The 20,527-nt window shown below is 42.5% G+C and overlaps 1 protein-coding gene across 4 annotated transcripts; it reads left to right on the top strand.

Moving 5' to 3' along the window:
• Positions 1 to 1,956: 1,956 nt before the first annotated feature.
• Positions 1,957 to 17,698, top strand: AMMECR1L (AMMECR1 like). 4 transcript variants are annotated; one of them, XM_064457261.1, is made up of 7 exons: positions 1,957 to 2,310; positions 3,086 to 5,037; positions 10,353 to 10,463; positions 10,940 to 11,054; positions 11,797 to 11,887; positions 12,874 to 12,970; positions 14,231 to 17,698. In XM_064457261.1, exons 2-7 carry the CDS (start codon positions 4,631 to 4,633, stop codon positions 14,340 to 14,342), a joined length of 933 nt encoding a protein of 310 aa, XP_064313331.1. In that variant the 5' UTR covers positions 1,957 to 2,310; positions 3,086 to 4,630; the 3' UTR covers positions 14,343 to 17,698. The 4 variants fall into 4 exon arrangements, 3 of the variants coding, with proteins under 3 accessions (XP_064313331.1, XP_064313330.1, XP_064313332.1); XM_064457260.1 differs by having other exon boundaries at positions 1,958 to 2,310; positions 4,593 to 5,037; XR_010373848.1 differs by lacking the exon at positions 1,957 to 2,310 and adding an exon at positions 12,391 to 12,434 and having other exon boundaries at positions 2,452 to 5,037.
• Positions 17,699 to 20,527: the final 2,829 nt, after the last annotated feature.

Below are 20,527 nucleotides of genomic sequence, written 5' to 3'. Positions count from 1 at the left end.
AATTGCTTGCAAACTTCCTGGGCTAGAAGAAAGAAAACATCAAAACATCCCTATGGTTTTACAAGCCTTCAAGGAGTGTGTGTATAAACGTATGTTGAAATGTAAGACTATGGCACAGCATAAATAAAAATTTGAGAGGTAAGACATCAAAAGGTGAGAATCAAATAAACAGTTGCTGATTACCTTGTATTTCTTGTGCTTCAGGAACACAATGTGCATGACTTGTCAAGTGTTTGATTGACATTGTCATGGTGATAAAACACTGACACCACCAACACTCCCCGGTTCGTAAAGACCCTGCAAGAGGCTCGCTCACAATTACGAAGTTGCCTTTTGTAGGGTTGAGACCTGTTTTGCATCGTTGGCAAAGGGCTTTTGGATGAAATCTAAGACATTATGAGCAAAGGGTGAGGTATTTGGGGTGGGGGGAGGATTCTTTTAAGGACTGCAGAAGTTAGAAACTTGCTCTTCATCCTTCTAGGCTATTCTCACATGGTTCTTAGGTTACTACAGGAGTCTTTCCATAGTTTTCATAAGCTGGTATTCAAGCTATTATCTAGGCCAAAAGGATCATGCTATTCCATAACCTTAGAATGGTAATAAATTCAGCATTGTCCTAGTCCTGCAGAAACCCTATGGATTCTGTAGGAGAAAGTGAGATCCGCTGACATTCAACTGGATTTCTCCAACTGATGTTTTCTTGCCTTCCTTACAATTTATGCTTAGCTCAGGAATGGTATAAAGAAATTCCATTTTACCATCTTAGAGAGCTGTGCCAGTTTATTTGTCTTTTGAGGTTGAATGTTTAGTGTGCTTAAACAGGGATCTGTAAAATTTGTTCTTCAGCTTTCTTAAGTGTTTTGCCTGTGTTCTCAGCAGGAAACTAGAAGGCAGCATTGTGCTTTGCTGCACGGTTCCTCCCTTGCCTAGCTTGCTGTACACTGAGAACACCTCATATGGGGAGAACACCTTTACTTTTACAGTAATTCTCATCCCGGAGACTTTACTTAAAACAACCAGCTCTTGAGAGAGGAGTCCCTCCTTGACCCTCAATTTTTACCACGTGTCCTAAAGCCACTGAAGAAATAACTACTCCTCTGTGGTATTTCTGATAGGGTTGTGTAGAACGGGCGGAGGGAGGGGGTTGGGTGCCCCCCTGGGGGTGAGAAGCAGTTAAGAATATTTGAGAAAGCAGTTTTTGTTCCGGTGCGGTTGTGACACTTGCCAGCGTTGTGCCAACGCCAGAAACGTGTTCTACATCTCGCTAAATAAACCTGCTCGGCGGCCGGGGCTGTTTTTACCGCTGTCTTTGCAAGCACGAACCACAGCGACAGAAGCGGCTCCCCAGCCTGCCTAAACCCAAACCTAGCTCGGGTTCGCCCTTGTTCCCGCTTCGCCCCGCCAGGTCGGATGAAGTGGCCCGCCGGAGGCGCCGCGTCGGTACCGGCGCTCGCCTCCCACCGCCGGCGGAGCGGGTCTCCGGGCCTCCCTCACGGCAGCCACCGCGCCGCGAAGCTCCTACCGGCGCCGGGCGAGGCTGGGTCGGACCGCGGGAGGCGCCGCCGCCGCTCTCCGCACCTCTGAGGGGAGAGGGGGCGAGGTGGGGAAGAGGTAGTCAGCGGGCACAGCCCCCCCGCCCCCAGGCACGGAATGGATGTTTCCGACCGCGCGCCCCTCCTCTGGAGGGCCGTCACAGCTCCCACCGGCCAATAGAAGAGCGGCACACCCCCCGCCTCCCCCCGCCGCGTCCGCGCGCTGCCGGGGGCGGGGGAGCCCCTCACGCTGAGGCGCCCCTCCCGCCCCCGAGACTGTTTGTCCTCGCACGTGCGGCTCGTCACGTGACGGGAGGGAACCCGGCCCACCCCCGACCCCCGTCCTCTGGCTGGGAGCGGAAGTCCCCGGTATCTATGGTTCTGAAGGGGGAAGAGCGTCCTCCCTTCTCTATGGTCGCGCCGGCACCGCGGGGCCGACGGGAGGCTGGCGGACTATGTACATTTTTCCCTCATTACCTCACGGGCGGGGAGGAGGCTGCCGGGATAGCGGAGGACCTTCTCTCGGCCTCGCTCCGGTCCTCCAGCTCCCCTCGCTGCCCGGCGGCCCCGGCAACACCGGCTCCCGGCCCGGCTGCGGCTGGCCCTGCCCCACTCCGCTCCCCCCGCCCGCTGGGCCTGCTTCTCTGGGGAGCCTCGCCCAGGCCCATGGCTCCATGAGGCGGGAGAAGGAGGAGGAGGAGGTGGCGGTGGTGGCGGGGCAGCGGCGGCGGCGGCGGCTGGGCTGAGGCAGGGGAGAAGCCCGGGACGGGTGCAGGAGGTGGGCGACACTGGGGGTCGTGGAGGAGGAGGAGGCGGCGGCGGCCCGCCCGCCCCGGCGGTGGGGAAGGTGTTAACGAGGGGGGGCGGGGGGCGGGGGGCACAGAGGGGCTCCCGCCGGCTGGCGCCCCCTGGCGGCCGCCGTTCTGCCCCGCGGGAGGGGCGGCGGGAGCATTGCGGGCTGCCTCCCCCGCCGGGTTGCCGGGACCCCCGGGAACGCCGCAGGAAACTTTTGTGTCGGGGCGAGTGGGGCCCGTCCCGCGGCGGGGGGGCGGTCTGACGGGCGGCGCCGCCGTGGCGGGTCCGGCCGCAAAGTCGCGGTGTGAGGGCCTCTGCATAGTCAGCGCTGTGTCCGCCGCCCGAGCGCGGTGTTTCCCTGCAGAAGTTGCCGCTCGGGCAGGGCGAGGGCGGAGCCGAGCGGCCGGCGGAGGCCTGCGGCGGTGGGAAGACGGGGCCGTGGCTCGGGGCGGCCGGTGCTGGGGGCGACCGCCCCCGCTAGGCCCCTTCTGCCAGCTGCAGAGGCTGCCAGGAGGGTCAGCGGGGAACAGCTCTTCTGCCCCCTGCCACGTCTTCCGTTTAAAATGAATAGCTGTGGTTTCAAACAAATAAATTATTTTTCCCACCGAAACGCGGCTACCCTTCGGTGATAACTTGGAAAGGCTCATCTATCCCAGCAGCCTCGCTGAGCCATCGCTGTGCAACTTTAAATAGGCACTAAAGAAAATGACATGTTTACTTTGCCAAAGTTATACTTTACTTTTTTTTTTTTTTGTTAGGAGAGTAGAGATCACAGGAAGGAGGATAATTTTCCTTAGGTCTTGTAAATTGTTCCTTGTGCAAGATTATGTTTCTGAAGCTTTGAGTTGAGGATCGCTAAGTGGAGTAACTGCTGCAAGAGTATGCGTTTTGTGTTGAGAGGCATGTCTCTCAACACATCTCGTACCAGTTCTGGTTCAGTTCAGGATTGTGTGACTCTTATGATGGCTGATGAAATTTAGTGGATAAAGTTTGCATTGTTTACATGTGCAGAGAAGGAAGGGAGTTGTCACACTGTGAATTTCAGTGCATATTGCACCTTCCTGTTCTGTGTATGTGCTGTCAGTTCAGCCAGCAGTTAAATACATGGAAGAGTTGGAGGGATGCTCTGGTGCTTAAAGAAGTAGCCCGGTACTCGCAAGAGCTGAGTGCAACTTCCAATTCTCCATGGTGTTCGCTGTGACTTGTGTGTCTGTGCTTTTAGTCCCGGTTGACAGATGGCGAACGGTTTTTCCCTCCCTTTGTGTACTTAGATCTCAGAGTGATGGTGGTATTACACTTAAGTTCCTACCATTGATGTGGGGTTCTTGGCTATCATCTTTGCTCATTTTTGTCTGCATAGGCTTCCCTCCCTGTGTTTGTTCCACCCCTCGTGATACAAGAGCTAGTATTCTCTTCTTTGCAAGCAAAACACTGTTCTGGCATTTTTTAATACCATATCTGTTTCCTGCCATTACCGCTTCCCTCTCTCCAGACTGTGCTTAGTCTTCAGCTCTTCCTTTCCTGCATATCCTGACTGTACACCCTACATGTTTACTTGTGAGCGCTATTGATTTACTTAATCCTAGAAAGTAAATGCAGATTCTAGTTCTTGGGGTCTGGAAAATAGTCTGTTGTTTAGAAAATGGTGATTCAATGCTTGTTGCTTCTCTTTGTGTCTTGCTTAGGCTAGCACTAAATCAAGGGCAGCACCCCTGGGAGTCCAACCCTGAAGAAGTCATTGGGAGTTGTCACTCTTCTGCTGAGAATGGGGAAGGGAAATGCACTTGTGGCTTTTCAATAGCTTGTTTGCTATTAGTGCAGGCATTGACCAAGAGGGAACAAGTGATCTGGAAAGGTAGTGGGTGGGATATATCTGTACTCCAAAGTCTTTTTTTTTTTTTTTTTTTCCCCTTCTGTTCTGCAGTTTCATTCCCTTTATGGGAAGACTGGTTATGGGTTTGGTTTTTTTTGTGATGGGCTTTCTAATACAGTGTTCAGTACACCTCGTCGATAACTTTGAAAGTGTGATTCCATGCATGTCATGTTACACACTCTTTCAACTCGTGTGTAAAAACACCCATTCTGCTTGCTGAACTGGTTTTAGTTCTGTACTTAGTTGCACGTTGTGGGGGTTTTCTTCCTCTTTTTGTTGCAAAAGCAAACCTCTCTGACACCTTAGCAGAAGCAAGGAAGGAGCTGTTGGTTTTTCACCTGTAACTGTTTTGTGTATTGCCTTTTTTTCCCCACCCACCCCCTTCTTGCCAGGGTTCTCCAGTGCTCCAGGCAGCAAGTTTTGAAGCAGGATGGGAAAAAGACGCTGTGTTCCTCCACTTGAGCCCAAGCTGGCAGCTGGCTGTTGTGGAGTAAAGAAGCCCAAATTGTCTGGGAGTGGAACGCACAGTCATGGGAATCAGGCCACAACTGTACCAGGCTCCAGTTCAGGTCCTCTTCAGAACCACCAGCATACAGATGGGAATAATGGAAGGGAGAACGTATCTGACTTGACTTTGGGCCCAGGAAATTCTCCAATTACTCGAATGAATCCCACTTCAGGAGCTCTGAGCCCACTTACTCGGCCCAATGGAACTGCCAACAGCACCAAGAACCTGGTGGTGACAGCGGAGATGTGCTGCTACTGCTTTGATGTACTCTACTGTCATCTCTATGGTTTCCCTCAGCCACGACTTCCTCGATTTACCAATGACCCCTAGTGAGTAAATCTGTGATGCGGGAGGAAAACTGAGAAACCAGCATCCAGAGCTATGGTTTTGTTGGGGAGGGATGAAGGGTTTCCTCTGGAAAATGGGGAAAAAACCTGGTATGCAGGGAGGAAGGTGGGGGGGGCATTCTGCTGCTTGATTTGTCCACTAGAAGCAAAAAATTATGTGCTGTAAGTGCTCCAAAGAGTAAAAATATTCTGTTATGTTTGTTGGTGGAGATGAGTGGAGCTTTGAAGAGTGGCCTTCAAGGGAGAACGTGCTTAGCTCTACAGAAAGAGCACTAGGCAAAATATGAGGAGGTGTGGTGCTGCTTCAGCTCACAGCCTGATGTGTTGCGTGAGACGTTGCATACTTTGTTGAGGAGTGCAAACCCACTTCGTGATAACGTTAAAGTTTGCTCCCTTCTTTGTAAATAGATTCCCTGGAAAAATTAACTGCACTGTGCCTCGCATAAAAGTGTACTAAAAGAATGAGTGAAACTGAAATGAGTTTTCAGAAAACAGTAAAATAATGTTATTAATTTGAAGAGGATCCTGCTTCTAATGCCAGGCCCTAGCTTGGTGAAGGGACAAGGGGAGAGGCTTCCTTCTGTGAAGCAAGAGGAAGGGAAAAAAGAAAGAAGTTGAAACAAGTTCCTGGCTTATCCTGAAACAAGTGCTGAGCTGGTGAGCATGGGACAAGGATACTCACAAGGGTGTTTCATTGTTCGAGTTAATGGGTTTAGCAGGGAGGGGAACCAAAAATTTGCCAGTTGTGGCACTGCAAAACTGCGTTACGGAGATAGTGCTAGCTGGGCAATATGGGGAGAAATGGAGGGTTAACTTTCAAGGACAATACCAAGGTAAAGAAGAAAGGAGGTGTGTATGAGAAGAAGTGAGGAGGAGGATTTATGAAGGTATTTCACTTTGGTGAGATTTAGCTAATGTTTATCTGAAGGTTAAACGCGTAGGTGTGGAAATGTTAATGTTTTTAAAATGTTTGGTGGAAGAATTATATAGGAAAGATCAATGACAGGTACACCTTCTGACACTCCTTTGGGACCACCTCCAGAACAACAGATAAAATAAAAAGTTGTTGACACCCTTAAGTTAATGGATTTTAAATTGACGTAAAGGAACAATGGCTTAAACAGGTCAAGGACTTTTTCGTGTGTTGAATGTCTCCCCACCTTATTGGCTGTCAGTGTAGATGTAGGTTGTGCATCCATGCAGTTATTATCTGAGCAGGATTATGGATACATGTTCTGAATGCTACTGCAGACTAAGCTGTTTAATATTGTAAATACAACTGAATGGAGAAATACTCTGGACTAGAATATAGAATAGTTCCAGGGACTCCCCATACTGAAATATTTCTGTTGTTATTTTTCATAGCTAAGCTAAGTAGGCTCCTTTTAGAAAATGATACGTGAGTCTGCTTATTTTGTCACTTAAAATGCAAAGGGTGTTGTTGTTGTTCTGCTCTTAGTCAACAAGAGACATTATTTTATACAGATTCATTGTTTTGGTGTTAAAGATTTCTAGCTGGATTTGTTGCTGTTTCTTTGACTAGATTCAGAAACAGCATTCTTTCAGGAATCTCAGCCGTTTGAACTTTATGCCCAAATTTGAAAAGTAAGAAGTCATTCACTGGGCATTTCTGTGCTGATAATTTAAAAGTCTTTTAGATCAGCACTCCAAAGCAAAAACGGCTCTTCGCTTTTCTTCCCCTCCAGGCAAATGCCTACCTGAATTTTCTTGTGTTTCAGCATTTATGCTGGTGCTTCTAGCAAATAGTTGTATGTACCCCAGGGAAAATCATGGGGTTTGCTCTCTTGTAGAATAGCACAAAGGGATGATCTGACTCACTTGGGACAGTAATGTAATGAACTTCAAACCAAATGTTATATAAGAGTGAGCAAAGTGAAAACACATAAATAACTTGCACTGTTGTCCTTTGTAACATAATTAATGTCAATGTAAGAGATCTTTGAACAAAACAAAGGCATAGACCAGAAGTCTCTCTGGACTGACAGAAAAGGGACCATTGATAGGAAGAATAGAAAGACATACAGCTTTGTCCCAACCTATTTCTCAGAAAACAGATCGTTGAAATTGGTGCTGAACCATAAAGACAGAAGAAGTCGTGAAGGTCAGAATTCTGCATAAACAGGGTAATAATATAAAAATTAGAGATGACTTGAAAACTACAGCAAATTCCAATTACCAGGCTTGAGAGGATATGCGCATGGACAACAATCTTGATGGGAATTATGGAGCTGGTAGATACCTACGGAGTAAGGGAACCTTACATACATCTTAGCAGCAAGTCTCACTCATCATCAATGTAGAGAAGGTGGTGTTGCAAGACTTGTAGTTATGCCTGAATTAACTTGGTAAATGAAGAAAACATCCTCTTTGTTGTTCAGGTTACTGAAAAATGACAATTTTGAACCTGTATAGCATGCCAATAGTTAACTATGGTTACTTATTCCACTTTTGTGCTTCGGTGTTTGGTGGTGTGTTTTGTGTTTTTTTTTTTTAATAGTAGGTATTACAAACTTGTAAATTTTCAGTTGCCATGCAAGACAAATAATAAGATACTTCCATCATAAAATCTGTACTGTAACAGGTTTTTCGTAGTGCAAGCTAAATTCTGATTTGAACAAACTGTATTTTGCTACTTTAAAATTCCCTTTGTAGTTGCAATTGGAGAACCTAATTTTTAGTTGTTGAAACTCCCCTGCCCTCAGCCAGGCCAACTCGCATCAAACACACCTAAGTAGGATGTTGTGACTGGGGCAGAAATGGTTGCCATAATCTGCTTGTGATTTGACCACAGAGTACTGGTAAGTGTGCTTGGATGAACATGGACGAAATATTGTCGTGACTTTTCTCAGTACATCTGGGAAATACAGTTTTCAGGGAAGGGCTGTGGAACAATTGGCTTATTGTCAGCTACACCTGCAATTTGCTAAGTGCGTTTATTCTTCAGATATTGAAACAGCGTCTTTTCTACAATGAAGATCTTTGTAGTAGTGAAATTTTATATATTCGTACAAAACTTTTTTTATGCCTCAGTTGTTATGACCATAGTGAAAAATTGCTAAAAATGTGCATTGGTATCTTTGAAAATACGATGGCCTTCTGAATGTAATTATCCTGTCCTTTCTGGTAATATCTCTTCTATATAGACACAGAAAGCTGTGTCACAGCTCAGTGGAAGCTTACTTTTTTTTTTTTTGGAAGGGGAAAGAGGTGAATTGGAAATGTGAACCTGTAATTTGAACCCAAGAAGAGAAGGAACTTAGTTGGATTTGTATTCTGTCCATGATGCTTTTCATTTTCTCCCTTTCCTTTTCTGTTTGGTTTATGTCACACAGACTAAGTAATAGTTTCAAAACTTTAATTAGATTAAGGTAAATTTCCACTGAGCTTGTGGCAATGTTTCTCAGAAATCCCCTTTGTAAGTTTAGTACCTTTTTTGGTAAGCTTTCTAATGTATTTTTGTACACTCCTTTCTGTTTCATCATATGATACCGAGATGAAAGTGTAGAGGAGTGATGCAAGTACATTTAAGTGTTGTTGGAAAAACTAGAACAGTAGATCCTCCGTCTTGGTCAAGCAACCATAAGGTGGCTGATGGTTGTGGAAGAATGTTTCTGCTTCCTCTGTGGTCAAAGTACTTCACAACTGTCACTTAAAAGCTATTTGCTATTTTGGGTAGTACTTCTGCCATTGGTCACAGCTGGTAACTAGATCCTGAATGATGGATTTGTGCTGTGATAGAGTTTTTTAATTCCATTGTTGCTCTGAGGAACATTACTGGGCATTGCTTTGTCACTACAGTTTAAATTATGATCTACTTACTTAGACATAAGAAGCTCTGTTGCCTGTATTTGAGAAATCATCCACACTCCCTGCCAGTTCTATTGTCCAAACTGAATCCCTTCATATTTTTTGTAATGTTTCCTGCAAAAAATATCTTGCTTGGAAGAGCACCCAGAGTTTGAGGAAAGTAAGCGTCTACACCCTGATGTAGAATCAGTTATTCAGTTTTCACATTTTATAACTCCTACCAATGTTTGTTTATTTTCAGAAAATTATTTTCTTAGCACTATATGTTTTCTATCCTATTATTTATCTTTCAAAATTCAATAGAAATCAGTAGACTGATATGTGGAATCACTGATGACTAACTTTTTCATTTATGCTTGGGTTCAAAGTGACCACATCTTGTGTTCAGTACTGTGCAATCTGAAAAACCAAGATCAGTCATCCTGTTTTTATAATTAGATCAGCATCATCAGTTGCCTTGTAAAATTTTCCAGATGTTTGGACATTCTTGTATGGCCGCAGCCATCACTGTCCTTTCTTTACTGTTTCCCTCTACAGCTGTTTGCAACTTCACTCACTTCTGTAGAAGTGAACTTTCTGCATTTAATACTCAGAGTCATCTTGACCTGTTTACCTCTTTGTAGAGCTCTTCTGAATCCTGTTGTTCAGAACTTCTTGCTTTTTGGGGCTTAATCATGGCTTCTAGTTTAACAGATTGAAATGAGCCTGCTGAATTTGGGAATCTACTGTTACGCCTGTAAATTCATGATAGACAGGGAAGTGGAAATCTGTGTGATGTTTGTGTAGGAATAATATAGCACTTCAGATGTGTTCAACAGGAGAGAATCTGTGCAAATATAAATCAAATGTAAGGTAAGCAAAAGCTGTGAACATAAACTGTTTAAGCACTAGGGATCGACCCAGAAGTCAGATCCTCATGGACATAACGGGAAAAAGCCCTAGGCTTGCTTTTTATCCCTTCAAAAAAAAAAAAGCTTTTATCACAAATCTGAATTATAGATGGCTTATAGAATGCTTGGGGATCTTTCAGGTTCAATGGCATGATAAATAAGTAATCTTATTTTCTTCACCTATATTAATTTTGATATGGGTTGTCATGAAAACTAGTAGATGCTACTAAGTGAGGCCATTACTCACAGAGGTAATCAGTGGGGTCAAATAACCATATCACGCATTAGAAGACAGGGTAGAGTTTGGCTGGGAGGGTGTTGGTGGAGAGATTACAGAGTACTGTTGGAGAGAAAGGAGTATGCTGAGAAGGTGAGGGGAGATGCTGCTTTTGCTTTTGGGGGTGTGTGGGTGGGGGGTTTTATTATTGCTAGATAGCAGGTGAGAAAATGCGCCTATTGGGGTATACTAGAGGGAGAGAAAGCAAGTGCATGCATACATGCTCTTTTACACTTTGTTGGTCTCCCCTTAGCAATCAAATATTTCTAGAGGCTGTAGTATTTCTCTTTTTGCCTTTTCAGTCCACTCTTTGTGACGTGGAAGACGGGGCGAGACAAGCGGCTTCGTGGCTGCATTGGGACCTTTTCAGCCATGAATCTTCACTCAGGACTCAGGGAATACACATTAACCAGGTACTTATGTTGAAAAATAAATAAATCTGAAATTATTTTGCTGAAGACCTGTAAGGATTCAAGGTTAATATGTTGGATTGACATAGTTCAATTTAATATGCTTCACAAGAAAATAAACCTGAGAATTGTATGATAGTTAAGGTGAGGTAATATATCAGGATTTAGTGGAATGGCTTTGCAACAGGTGAATTTTGGTTGACGTTTTAAGGCTAACATCAGATCCATCCTGCATACTAACAGTTTTGACATCTTATGTAGCACATAAGTTCTCTCCAACTGCAGTAAGTGGAGGACCGCATCAGGAAGCCTGTACGCATGTTTGCAGTTCATTAGATTAGGAAGAGATGCAAATCGCTTCCTCTGCAGTAGCAAAGAGAAACATGTTTCACAGAGGCATAATCAAAAAGGGAATAATTGAGCATCTGACACTTTAATTTGGTGCTTGTATTAGGCAATATATCTTCTCTTTCCTTTAGTGCACTTAAGGACAGTCGATTTCCCCCCCTGACCCGCGAGGAGCTGCCCAAACTCTTCTGCTCTGTCTCCCTCCTCACTAACTTTGAGGATGCCAGTGACTACCTGGACTGGGAGGTGAGAACAGGTGCATTTGGAACTCTGCATCACTCTCTCGTTCCGTTCGGGTTCGGGTTAGTACATGGTGATGTGTCTCCTTCATTACAGGGGTGTACAGGCATTGAAACTGGGAACAGAAGAAATGGGGCTGAAAAACTAGACAGGAGGAAGAGGATGGGCTAGTAGTATGCTTTTGGTTGGGAGGGGATCTGCATGGGAATACGAGAGACATGAAAGTGTTTTATGGATTTGGCCCAATAGGAGATGGGTGTAAATGCATATGTAAGAATCTGGGTAGTATTTTGATGCTGTGAATAGAAACTGGGAACAAAAAGTAGTTAAGACCAAAGGTATTAATCACTTTTATCACGTTGTACGTGGAAATGTATTTAGTTCAAGAAAGGTTAAATAGACTTTGTGGTTGGGCTCTTTTGGGCATAACTCTTGTGTAGACATCTTGTCTTTCTTGCCTAACATAAGAGATGAAAAACTGTCAGACTGCTGACAAGACTTAATTCAGAAGTGGCAGGGAGACTGGTTAGGCTTGTCTTGGAAAGGTGGCAGAGGTCCTTTATGTTGCTGAGAGAGCTACTTGTGAGACCTGCCTGGCAAGGACAGAGTGAGGAAGAGAATGTCCTTATCCAGGCAAAAGCCAAACTGGTCATAGAGAGAGAGATACACAGTGCTGTAGGAATGACAACTCCAACAGGACTCAGTGCTAGCAAACACCTCTTATTTGGCTGTTCATTTCCATCTATAGGTTGGGATCCATGGGATCAGAATAGAGTTCATCAATGAGAAAGGTGTCAAACGCACAGCCACGTATTTACCTGAGGTTGCTAAGGAACAAGGTGGGTTTGAGATGGCAGCCAAACATGTCAACACATTGTGTCACAGAATTGGGTAACAAAAATCTATGGATTTTGGGTTTGGATTGCAATGCTATCCTCATAGTAGTGCCATGGAGCCACCGGGCTTAATCTGGATAACTGACACCTGATACAGCTGCTGCTGGGTTTTCATCTGGCCTTTCTCTCATCCCACATCTGTGCACAGCTGTATCTTAGTGTAAAAATGTTTTAGGGCTTAAGAAATAGAGGATCTCAAAGTACGGATCTTCCAGCTTCATTCAGCATTGCATCTTTCCTCTTCTATGTTTCTCCCACCAACTAGGATAACTGCAGGCTGCACAGCACCAACAGGAGAGTCCCTTTCCTCCTCATTCTTGCTAAAGTAGCATCCTCCAGATGAGGGCAGGAAACAGGGCCCCTCTGGAGCACACTTCCCACTCAAATATAGTAGCGGTCACCATGGTAACTGCTCAAAATATTGCCTCCTTTCCTCCACCTAGCAGAGTGGAGTGGTCGCATCCTCCTGGCTCTGGGGCAAAAGACTAAGGTAGGAATTTTAACTCTGATCTCTCACATAGCAGTGCACTGTGCTATCACTAGAGCATCAGGTTGATCCCAATTTGTCTTTGTAAACAGCTAAGTATTATTTTAAGGCTTAGAGAGCTAAACTTGAGTGGCACGTGATAAAACAGTTTGGGGTCCCTGCAACAGAAGCAAGGCACAGACCTTTGTAAGAAGAGAGGTCATATGGAAAATGGAATTACTGTTTTTTAGATCATTGCAGTTCCAATATGAGTTAAAAGGGGTTGGCATGTGCAGATAGTGTGCATGCATAAGAAAACGTATGTCCAGTTCGAGACTGGTATTTCTAAAGCTCAGAGTTTCTTGTGTAGTTGTTCGCTTTTGAGGCCTTTTAATGCATCTCTTATCTTACTGAAACATCATTTTTATATTGAAAAAATTCTCTTGCTTCTATTTTTCAATAGACTGGGATCAGATCCAGACCATAGACTCCTTACTCAGGAAAGGTGGCTTTAAGGCTCCAATTACCAATGATTTTAGGAAAACAATTAAACTCACCAGGTAAGTCAATATATTTGTCATCTTCCAATTTTACTTCATAGTGTTTTGTGGATAATCTAAAGTATTTGTGCTTGATGCAAACCTTCATGCCTCTTTCAGGTGAGAGATGTAGTCTGAAAGACAAAAATCACAAATGCCACATGTTAGGCATATAATGTATGTGGAACGAAGTGCAATGTGTTTGGTCTGTGCAGGATCGAAATTAGCATTTTCTAGGAGAACTGCCACTGGTTTTAACATTATAGTCCACATGAAAGATCAAAAGAAGCAGAACCTTTGAAAGTTAGAAAGGTTGACTTTTTTTGTATCTTTACAATGGACTTCCTTTTCTCAGTGTGCTCATCTACGGATGGTGTAGCTATTTGGAGATGAGAGCTCCAAGAGAGCTGTCTTAAAACCAAACCACACTCAAATTTGGCTGGTTTTCAGAATTTGCTTGCTTTTCTATACCTCCAGCTGTCCTATTGGTTTCAACTCGCTTTATGTTAATAAAAATTGGGACATTCTGGTTTTGTATAGAAAAACTAATTTATCAGGTCTTTCCTCTGGAGAAATGAGGTGGGGATGCAGGGTCGGGTTGGTTGTTTGTTTGGGTTTTTTTTTTTTTTGTAACAGGAGAGGACAGGATGAAGGTTTTCATGAAAATCAGGTGTAACGTGGACTTAGAGCAATTCACAACCACTTTGAAGTTATCTGTTGTGTAGCATGCTTTAGAAGCACCTGGAAAACTCTGGTCCCTCAGAAAGGACTTCATAATTTGTGAATTCTGATTGTATAACGTGGACTAAGACACATATATGTGAATAAACCTCTCTTTACCCGACTCTCCGTCATATTCTTTCACTAGCCGTTCAAATGTGAAGATAACCACAGAAGTAAATAATGAAATACTGGTTATGTAGTCTTTGAAACTGAGTCTTCTTCCAGCAAACTTTTCATGCCTTTCTTTTTTTTTCCACAGCAAGTGGATAAAAAGAGTACAAATTGATCATTTGTTTCCCGTGTGCTACTTCAGGAGTCCCCTTAATTACGACTGCCTTGAACAGGGCTCAACTTTTGGCACAGTGAAGCTAATTCAAGCTTAGATGGGTTATTCAGACTACTGCATGAGGCAATATCAAAGTAATTTTTGAAGTTACTGGGTTCCTCTTGATCGTTATTGGCTGTTAGCTAAAAGGTGATCTGGGATGAATGTTTTTGTCTAGTCCCTTCATATTGCATAGTCTGTTTATGTTATTTTTTCTTGCGCTGTTCCCATAGGTACCGCAGTGAGAAGGTGACAATCAGTTATGCAGAATACATGGCTTCCCGTCAGCATTGTTTCCAGAATGGCACTCTTCATGCCCCCCCCCTCTACAATCATTACTCCTGACACACGGCTGCATGACCAGTCCCACTCCCCAGTTGCTGCCAACAGCTACGACATCATTGGGGCAGATGCCTCCTCTTCCTGGTCCAGTTACTTCTATTACTGCACCATTTTATGATGCTAGCTTCCGTTGCCAAGTCTGCCTTCCAGCTGACCTGGGGGGAAGATGAGAGCATGACAGGACTTCAGGGGCCCAAGCCTTATCTCAGCCTTCCCTCCAACCGGGGGTTCAGTTGGATTGGGGCTCCATGCCTATGAACTGTCGTGAGGTGCAGAAGACCTCTAGGAGTGGAAGTGCCACTTCGGACTGATCCGTTCTTGTGTGTTACCGACACTCCAGAAACTTGAGTTGTTTGTTATGGAAGCCCCCCAGATCAAGTAGGAGCATTCCCCTGGCAGCCTGGGCAACGGAGTCCAACAAAACATTTTTTAGGTTCTTTTTAATTTTTTTTAACCTCTGGTATCTGTTGTGTACCGAGAGCTGATTGTGGTCCCCACACATCACAGGCGGACATTATGATATTGGGGAGGGTTGAACATCTGGATAGCACCCCATCCTCATGGACAGAAAACAAAGATGTGAAAAACCTTTGGATGGTATTGCAGATGAATCCATTATTTAAATACACCCTAGAAGGCTTTAATTACCAGATCCTACTGTAGGTTGGATTCTTCAGAAATCCTCTTGGTTTACAGTTTTTTGAGGCTTTTAGACAGTGCTTTATAATGTAGCCTGCTATGAAATAGAGTGCTGTTATGCCTGTAAGAGAGCAACATGGTGCATGCTGTGTATGCGAAGGACAAGGTACTTGAGTGTCCCTGGATGGTTTTCTTTGTTACAACCAAGTTTTGTGTCCAAACATTTGTAACAGAGCCTGCTTGGATTAGGGATGGGGAAGGATTTGCAGGGCATTGACCTGTAGTCATACAAGTGAGATAGTGACTGAAATTTGTTTAACTTAAGCTAACAGTCTCGGGGACCTTCCTTTTGATAGGACAGCCACTTTCTCTGGTGTGACTATTGATCTTGAGAACTGTGAGTATTCCAGTTTACAGCAGGCCTATGGAATAGAGCTATGTAGTTTCACTGGTAAGTTATCTTACACAGTTTAGTCATTACCACATCAAGGCAATGAGTGGGGAAACCTTTGTTACCCAAACTGTGTGAAACTCACGTGCATTCTGTATTTCTTCTCCCGTCATTGATGATTACAAGAAATACTCTCATCTAAGAGGAAGATGAGTTATCCAGTTGTTATTCTGCAGCATCACTGAGGGATGTCATAAACTGTAATTATGACACACTCTCAATCAAAACATAATTTGGGGTTTGGTTTGGTTTGTTTTCCAAGTTTCTGGAGGCTCAACAATGATCAGGAAAGAAAATACAAGTGCATAGCAAAGTAACTGCTATTTGGTTGCATATATCTTTAAAGTTTACTTGTGTGTGGTAATGATGGCTTTTAAAATTGACTGGTGTTTCAAGCCTGAAATTCTCTCCTGGCATGGCAGGGAACAGGGCTGGTAGAAAGCTCAGAACTGCATGCTGCTGGTCCTTCTGGTCCTAGAGAAGCAAACAGATCTGTGTAGTTTTGCTTCATGTTGGTGTAACGTTCTGCTGGAGGAGAGAGACATGAGGGAAAGGAGGGGGTCCTATTCTGGATATCGGTGCAATATCGACCCAGCTTTCCTCCTGTACTGGGTCATCCTTATAAATTGCCACTTTTCCCTTGTGATGTTGTTGAAAAGCAATTGAAGATTAAGGGATTGTTTCATGATTTCCTGCTGCTGAGAATAAATCGGTCTTGTTACAAACTCGAGTGGTTTGTAATTACTCTCCCAGGTGCCGTGTAGTGATGGGGGAGGGGAGGGTCAGCTCCGTACATACCATTCACCTTTCAGCTGTCAAACAGTATGATACATAGGGCTACACTCATTACTGTTCAAGTGTTCTATGTTAGAATTTAATTTCTAAAAGGTTTTAAAAAGGCAAAAAATGGTGCTAAAACTTCACCCCTGAGCACGCTCAGTGAGACTGGTCATGCAGGCATATAGTGCCAGGCTTTTCAACAATATTGTTTTTTTCAAATGTTTGCCCTGTTCTGTGTCTTCAACAGTGTATAGTGTTTTCCTGATTTCATTTTATTTGAATAGGGGATGACTAAGGGGTGGGGTGGGGAGGGTTAGCTGTCATTTTTAAAGAACAGAATTTTAGGATTGAGTGACTTGGTTGGTTGAAGGCTGAAGTGGGCTAGATGGTTTGGAACTGGGGAAGCCTTATTCCCTCCCACTTCCATTTTCCCACTCAGTCTGTTTAAAAAAAAAAAAAGCCTCTAAATATGTACTGTGTTCTTGTCTTGTTGCAGTGAGAAGAGAAGCTAGCAAATCAGAAACGCTGGTCTGCTGCCTAAGAAACAGGCCCACTCAGCTTTAGTCCCATAAGGGTTCAGCTATAAAATCATTTGAAAAGTGTGTCAATAGTTAAGTTAGCTCAGAAAAAAATGTATGACAAGGACAGGTGGTCTCAGGAAATAATCCCATTTCTAGATCATTACATGGCAGCTATGCATAAGGATGAAAGAGGTGAACTAGAAACAAAATGTATTTTGAGTTGCCTCAACATGGAGGCAACCAAAATCAATGACCAATTGATACAAGAGTTTCTCTGTGGCTACTTGGCTGGGACAGCAGATTAGAACTACTTCTCAAAGCAACTGTTACCTGGTTTGATCTGGATTTAACTCATCCTTAGAAGCAAGTGCCTTTTGGTCTAGAAGGGCTTATTCTCATGACAACCACAACTGAGAAAATATCTCACTGCAATTTGGAATTGTCTTTGTTTTACAGTAACTACAGGAGAATGTCTTTGATCACTGGAGTCTGTCAGTGTTGGAATGCTTCCACTGTGAGGTTCTTAATTTTTTTTCCATAATGTTCAACAGTCAATCTCAACTGAGGCCAATTCAGTTTGGGAACATTTTATGGTCAAAATATCACATATCTACAATTTATCAGAACAAAAAAAAAAAAAAAAAAAAGAAAAACTATGACTTCATTTTAACCTTTGCATAGAATAATTTGTTTTCATAGTACGTTAACATCTGCAATCTTCACTGACTATTAGTGCTGTTTTCTGTTTGTATTCTGGAAACTACATGTTGTTTTGTTGGGGGTTTTTTTTGGTTAATTTATTTCCTTAAAGCAGGAGACCTCTTCTGACCTTCAGTGCAGAGATGTCAGACCAATTCTTTGTATTACACTTGGTTGCCTCCTACCTATATAATAACTTCTGAGTGTAAATAATTGAACTCTCCTCTAATGAAGTATTGTAGAGAATAAATCATAATGGATAAAGATTATTTGTGCTGTCCTCTTTATATGGTTACTCAGAGCCTCTGTGGGGGATAAGATGAAATCTTTCTCATCTAGTGAACAATATGCTACCTGTATGAATACCAAACCTCTAAATTACGTTAAATGTTCAGAACCAGGGAGGTTGCCAGAATGGGATGACAGCTGTCTGGAAGCACAGAAATAGTCAAGACAGGCTCACTAGAAGAAAGTGAAGAAAAATAGTAGGAAAATTAAAAACAAAGATTAAATATGTTTCATTAATAATGGCATAGCAAAGTATCTTTGTATCCTGAAATAATGTTTGCATGATGATAGCTCTCTATTGGTTGTCATGATGGTGAAATACATAAAGCACATACATCCAGAATTCCGTATTGTACTGAAAATTCTGAATTTGTAAATCTGGCTTAAACTACCAAAATTGTTCTTTGCGCCTTTTTTTTAATGAACTTTTACATGAGTCTTTTAAAATAAACTAATGAAAACAGATTATCTGTACTTCACAGTTTGTAGTCTTCAGGTGATCTAAAAATGTTATTTCAGGAAATAAAACCATGTTTCTAGATTCTTACTAAATATTTTAATATTTGCTTTAGGACACAATCAATTGATTTCTGTAATAGTTCTGATGTACATACCTCAGGCTTAAATGATTTTTCCATACACTTTCAGGTGATTGGCCATTTTTTATTTTTGGCAGAGGTACAGTTAAAGATCCTACATTTACTGTTTGTGGTTGTTGGGAAGGGCAGCCCTGGATATCAATGAAGAATAGGTAGAAGATCCCCAAAAACCCCAACCAAACCAAGGGAGAGAGTAGTTTTGACTTAAATATGCCCGAGAAGCTCACTGATTTCAGTGCAACTACAAAACAAAATCCTATTTTTTTTCATAAAATATGCTTCTGGTACTAGTGATGCTAGAAAGTAAATCCCCTGTGCAATATGAGGAGTGGGCTGAGGGGAGGATTCTGTGGCTGACATGATTTACTGGTGACTAACTGTAGATTCTGAACTCAACTGTAAAACTAGCATCAACTGTTGTCATGTCCCCAGGTAAGTTATCAAGTATATTCTCCAGCTTCTTTGTTGGCTAGAATATGGTGACTTATTTGTGTATTTTTATGGTGTATGGTTTTCCTTTCTTGATTTTTTTTTTGTTTTGTTTCACAATGAATCAGTCAAATATAAAATCTTTGTCCGGTGTCTTTCATCAGAGGTTCTTTCATGCATGTTACTTTCTGTAACTGCAGTAACACACAGCAGCTCACAATGATGATGAGGCCAGGTAGAAGGGTGTACATATGACTGCACACTGAAATAGTTCAATCCAGACTAAATATAAACCAGGATAATTCTCCAGAAAACACTTTCTTCTGTTTTTACTTCTGTTTGAGATAAGAAATGAAATTAGTCATTTAGCACTCACTTCCTTCCACAAAGAAATTACAAAGGTTAGGAGACGTCTCTAGAAGATAGTTCAAATTAAGAATACTTGAGCATTTTTATTCCAAACACAATTTTTAAAAATAATTTTATTTTTTGGACAAAATGCATATTATAAGCTACCTAAACGTCATCAAGAAATGCCACTTCTTGAGGATAAAAATTAAAACCAGAACACCTTCCCATGCGTCTCAATGAATTAATATTTATACTGACCTATGTATTACAAGGATTGCTCTCAAACTGTATTGTAGTACATGGAGCACTAGGACAGAAAAGTTCCTAAATGGTTTTTGTTACAATGTGGGAAAAGATGGTCTGTGATTATGGTTGATGATCACTCACAAAACACACAAAGCCCAGAGGACTATTGTTGCCATATTCCTTAAAACAAGTCTGTAACTCTACAAATTGACCAATAGCCAGATTATTGAACCATAATTTTTGCCCTTTTTTATAGTCAGCTAGACTAATCTTATAATCAGATGAATTCTGACCTAAATTATGTATTATGCAACCAGTTGAGAGTATGTTTAGCTGTCATTATGTATGTACTTAACAGATCATGCAAGAGCCAGTTTTGCACTCAGGGTCTTATTATTGCTTAATTACTGGGCATTGCTATAACTTTATATTGCTTACACATGTTCATTATAGTTTTGGATATATAATTTTAAATGGAGTAAAAATAAACAAAGGTAAAATGGTATGAAAACATAAACATGGAGAGTTATCTGTTTAAGAACACAGATCAAAAATCATGTGTGTCTTGTACAATAGTGGCTCTTATGGCACGTGCTAGTCTGACTGGGTGATGTTCTATCCACGAGGATTTTGACCTATTCCTGTAACATGCTAGAAATATTGATGTTAACGAAAAGAGATTAAGGTTTCAATATCCTAATCTTATCACTTCTAATCTACCAAAAACTTGGCTGTTTGTTTTTTTTTAAATTGGGGGGTTTGACACTCCACACAAAATACATAATTACTGCTAGGAAGCTTAAAAACTCCTAGAAAGATAACATTTCTTCTGCTGGCGAATTAGAAGGAAAACATATTACAAAATATGGTTATACTAATAACAGAACATCCTTGTTATTTGTTCTTCCTACATTTTATTACACAGAGGTATTTAGCTAAGTTTTTTTAACATCTGTGTTGGTGCACTTAGTTGTTATAGGTCTGTTGGGTCTGTTTTTAAATTAAGGCAATGTAGAAATTTCCATAGTAGGGATGTCTAGCAATCCACTACCTGGTATCATGTCTCCAGCAAAGGTCAACACTTTTTGTCCTGGAATATGGAATACTAGAGGCTCTGTTCACAACAAATTAGATTTGGCTTTCTTTTTTTTTTTTATAATTAGTTTATTTTAGAATATGACCAGT

Source organism: Phalacrocorax carbo, chromosome 7, assembly GCF_963921805.1.
Source record: "Phalacrocorax carbo chromosome 7, bPhaCar2.1, whole genome shotgun sequence".
In the NCBI taxonomy this organism is placed as follows: Eukaryota; Metazoa; Chordata; class Aves; order Suliformes; family Phalacrocoracidae; genus Phalacrocorax; species Phalacrocorax carbo.
Note: the sequence above shows the minus strand (reverse complement) of the source record. Positions and strands in the feature narration are given on the sequence as shown.

What these genes read in the sequence shown, in the direction of transcription:
- AMMECR1L (XM_064457261.1), top strand. Translation starts at nt 4,631, where the DNA reads ATGGGAAAAAGACGCTGTGTTCCTCCACTTGAGCCCAAGCTGGCAGCT. An exon ending in CGATTTACCAATGACCCCTA is followed by an intron (nt 5,038 to 10,352) that starts GTGAGTAAATCT and finishes TTGCCTTTTCAG; the next exon opens with TCCACTCTTTGTGACGTGGA. An exon ending in AAAACAATTAAACTCACCAG is followed by an intron (nt 12,971 to 14,230) that starts GTAAGTCAATAT and finishes CTGTTCCCATAG; the next exon opens with GTACCGCAGTGAGAAGGTGA.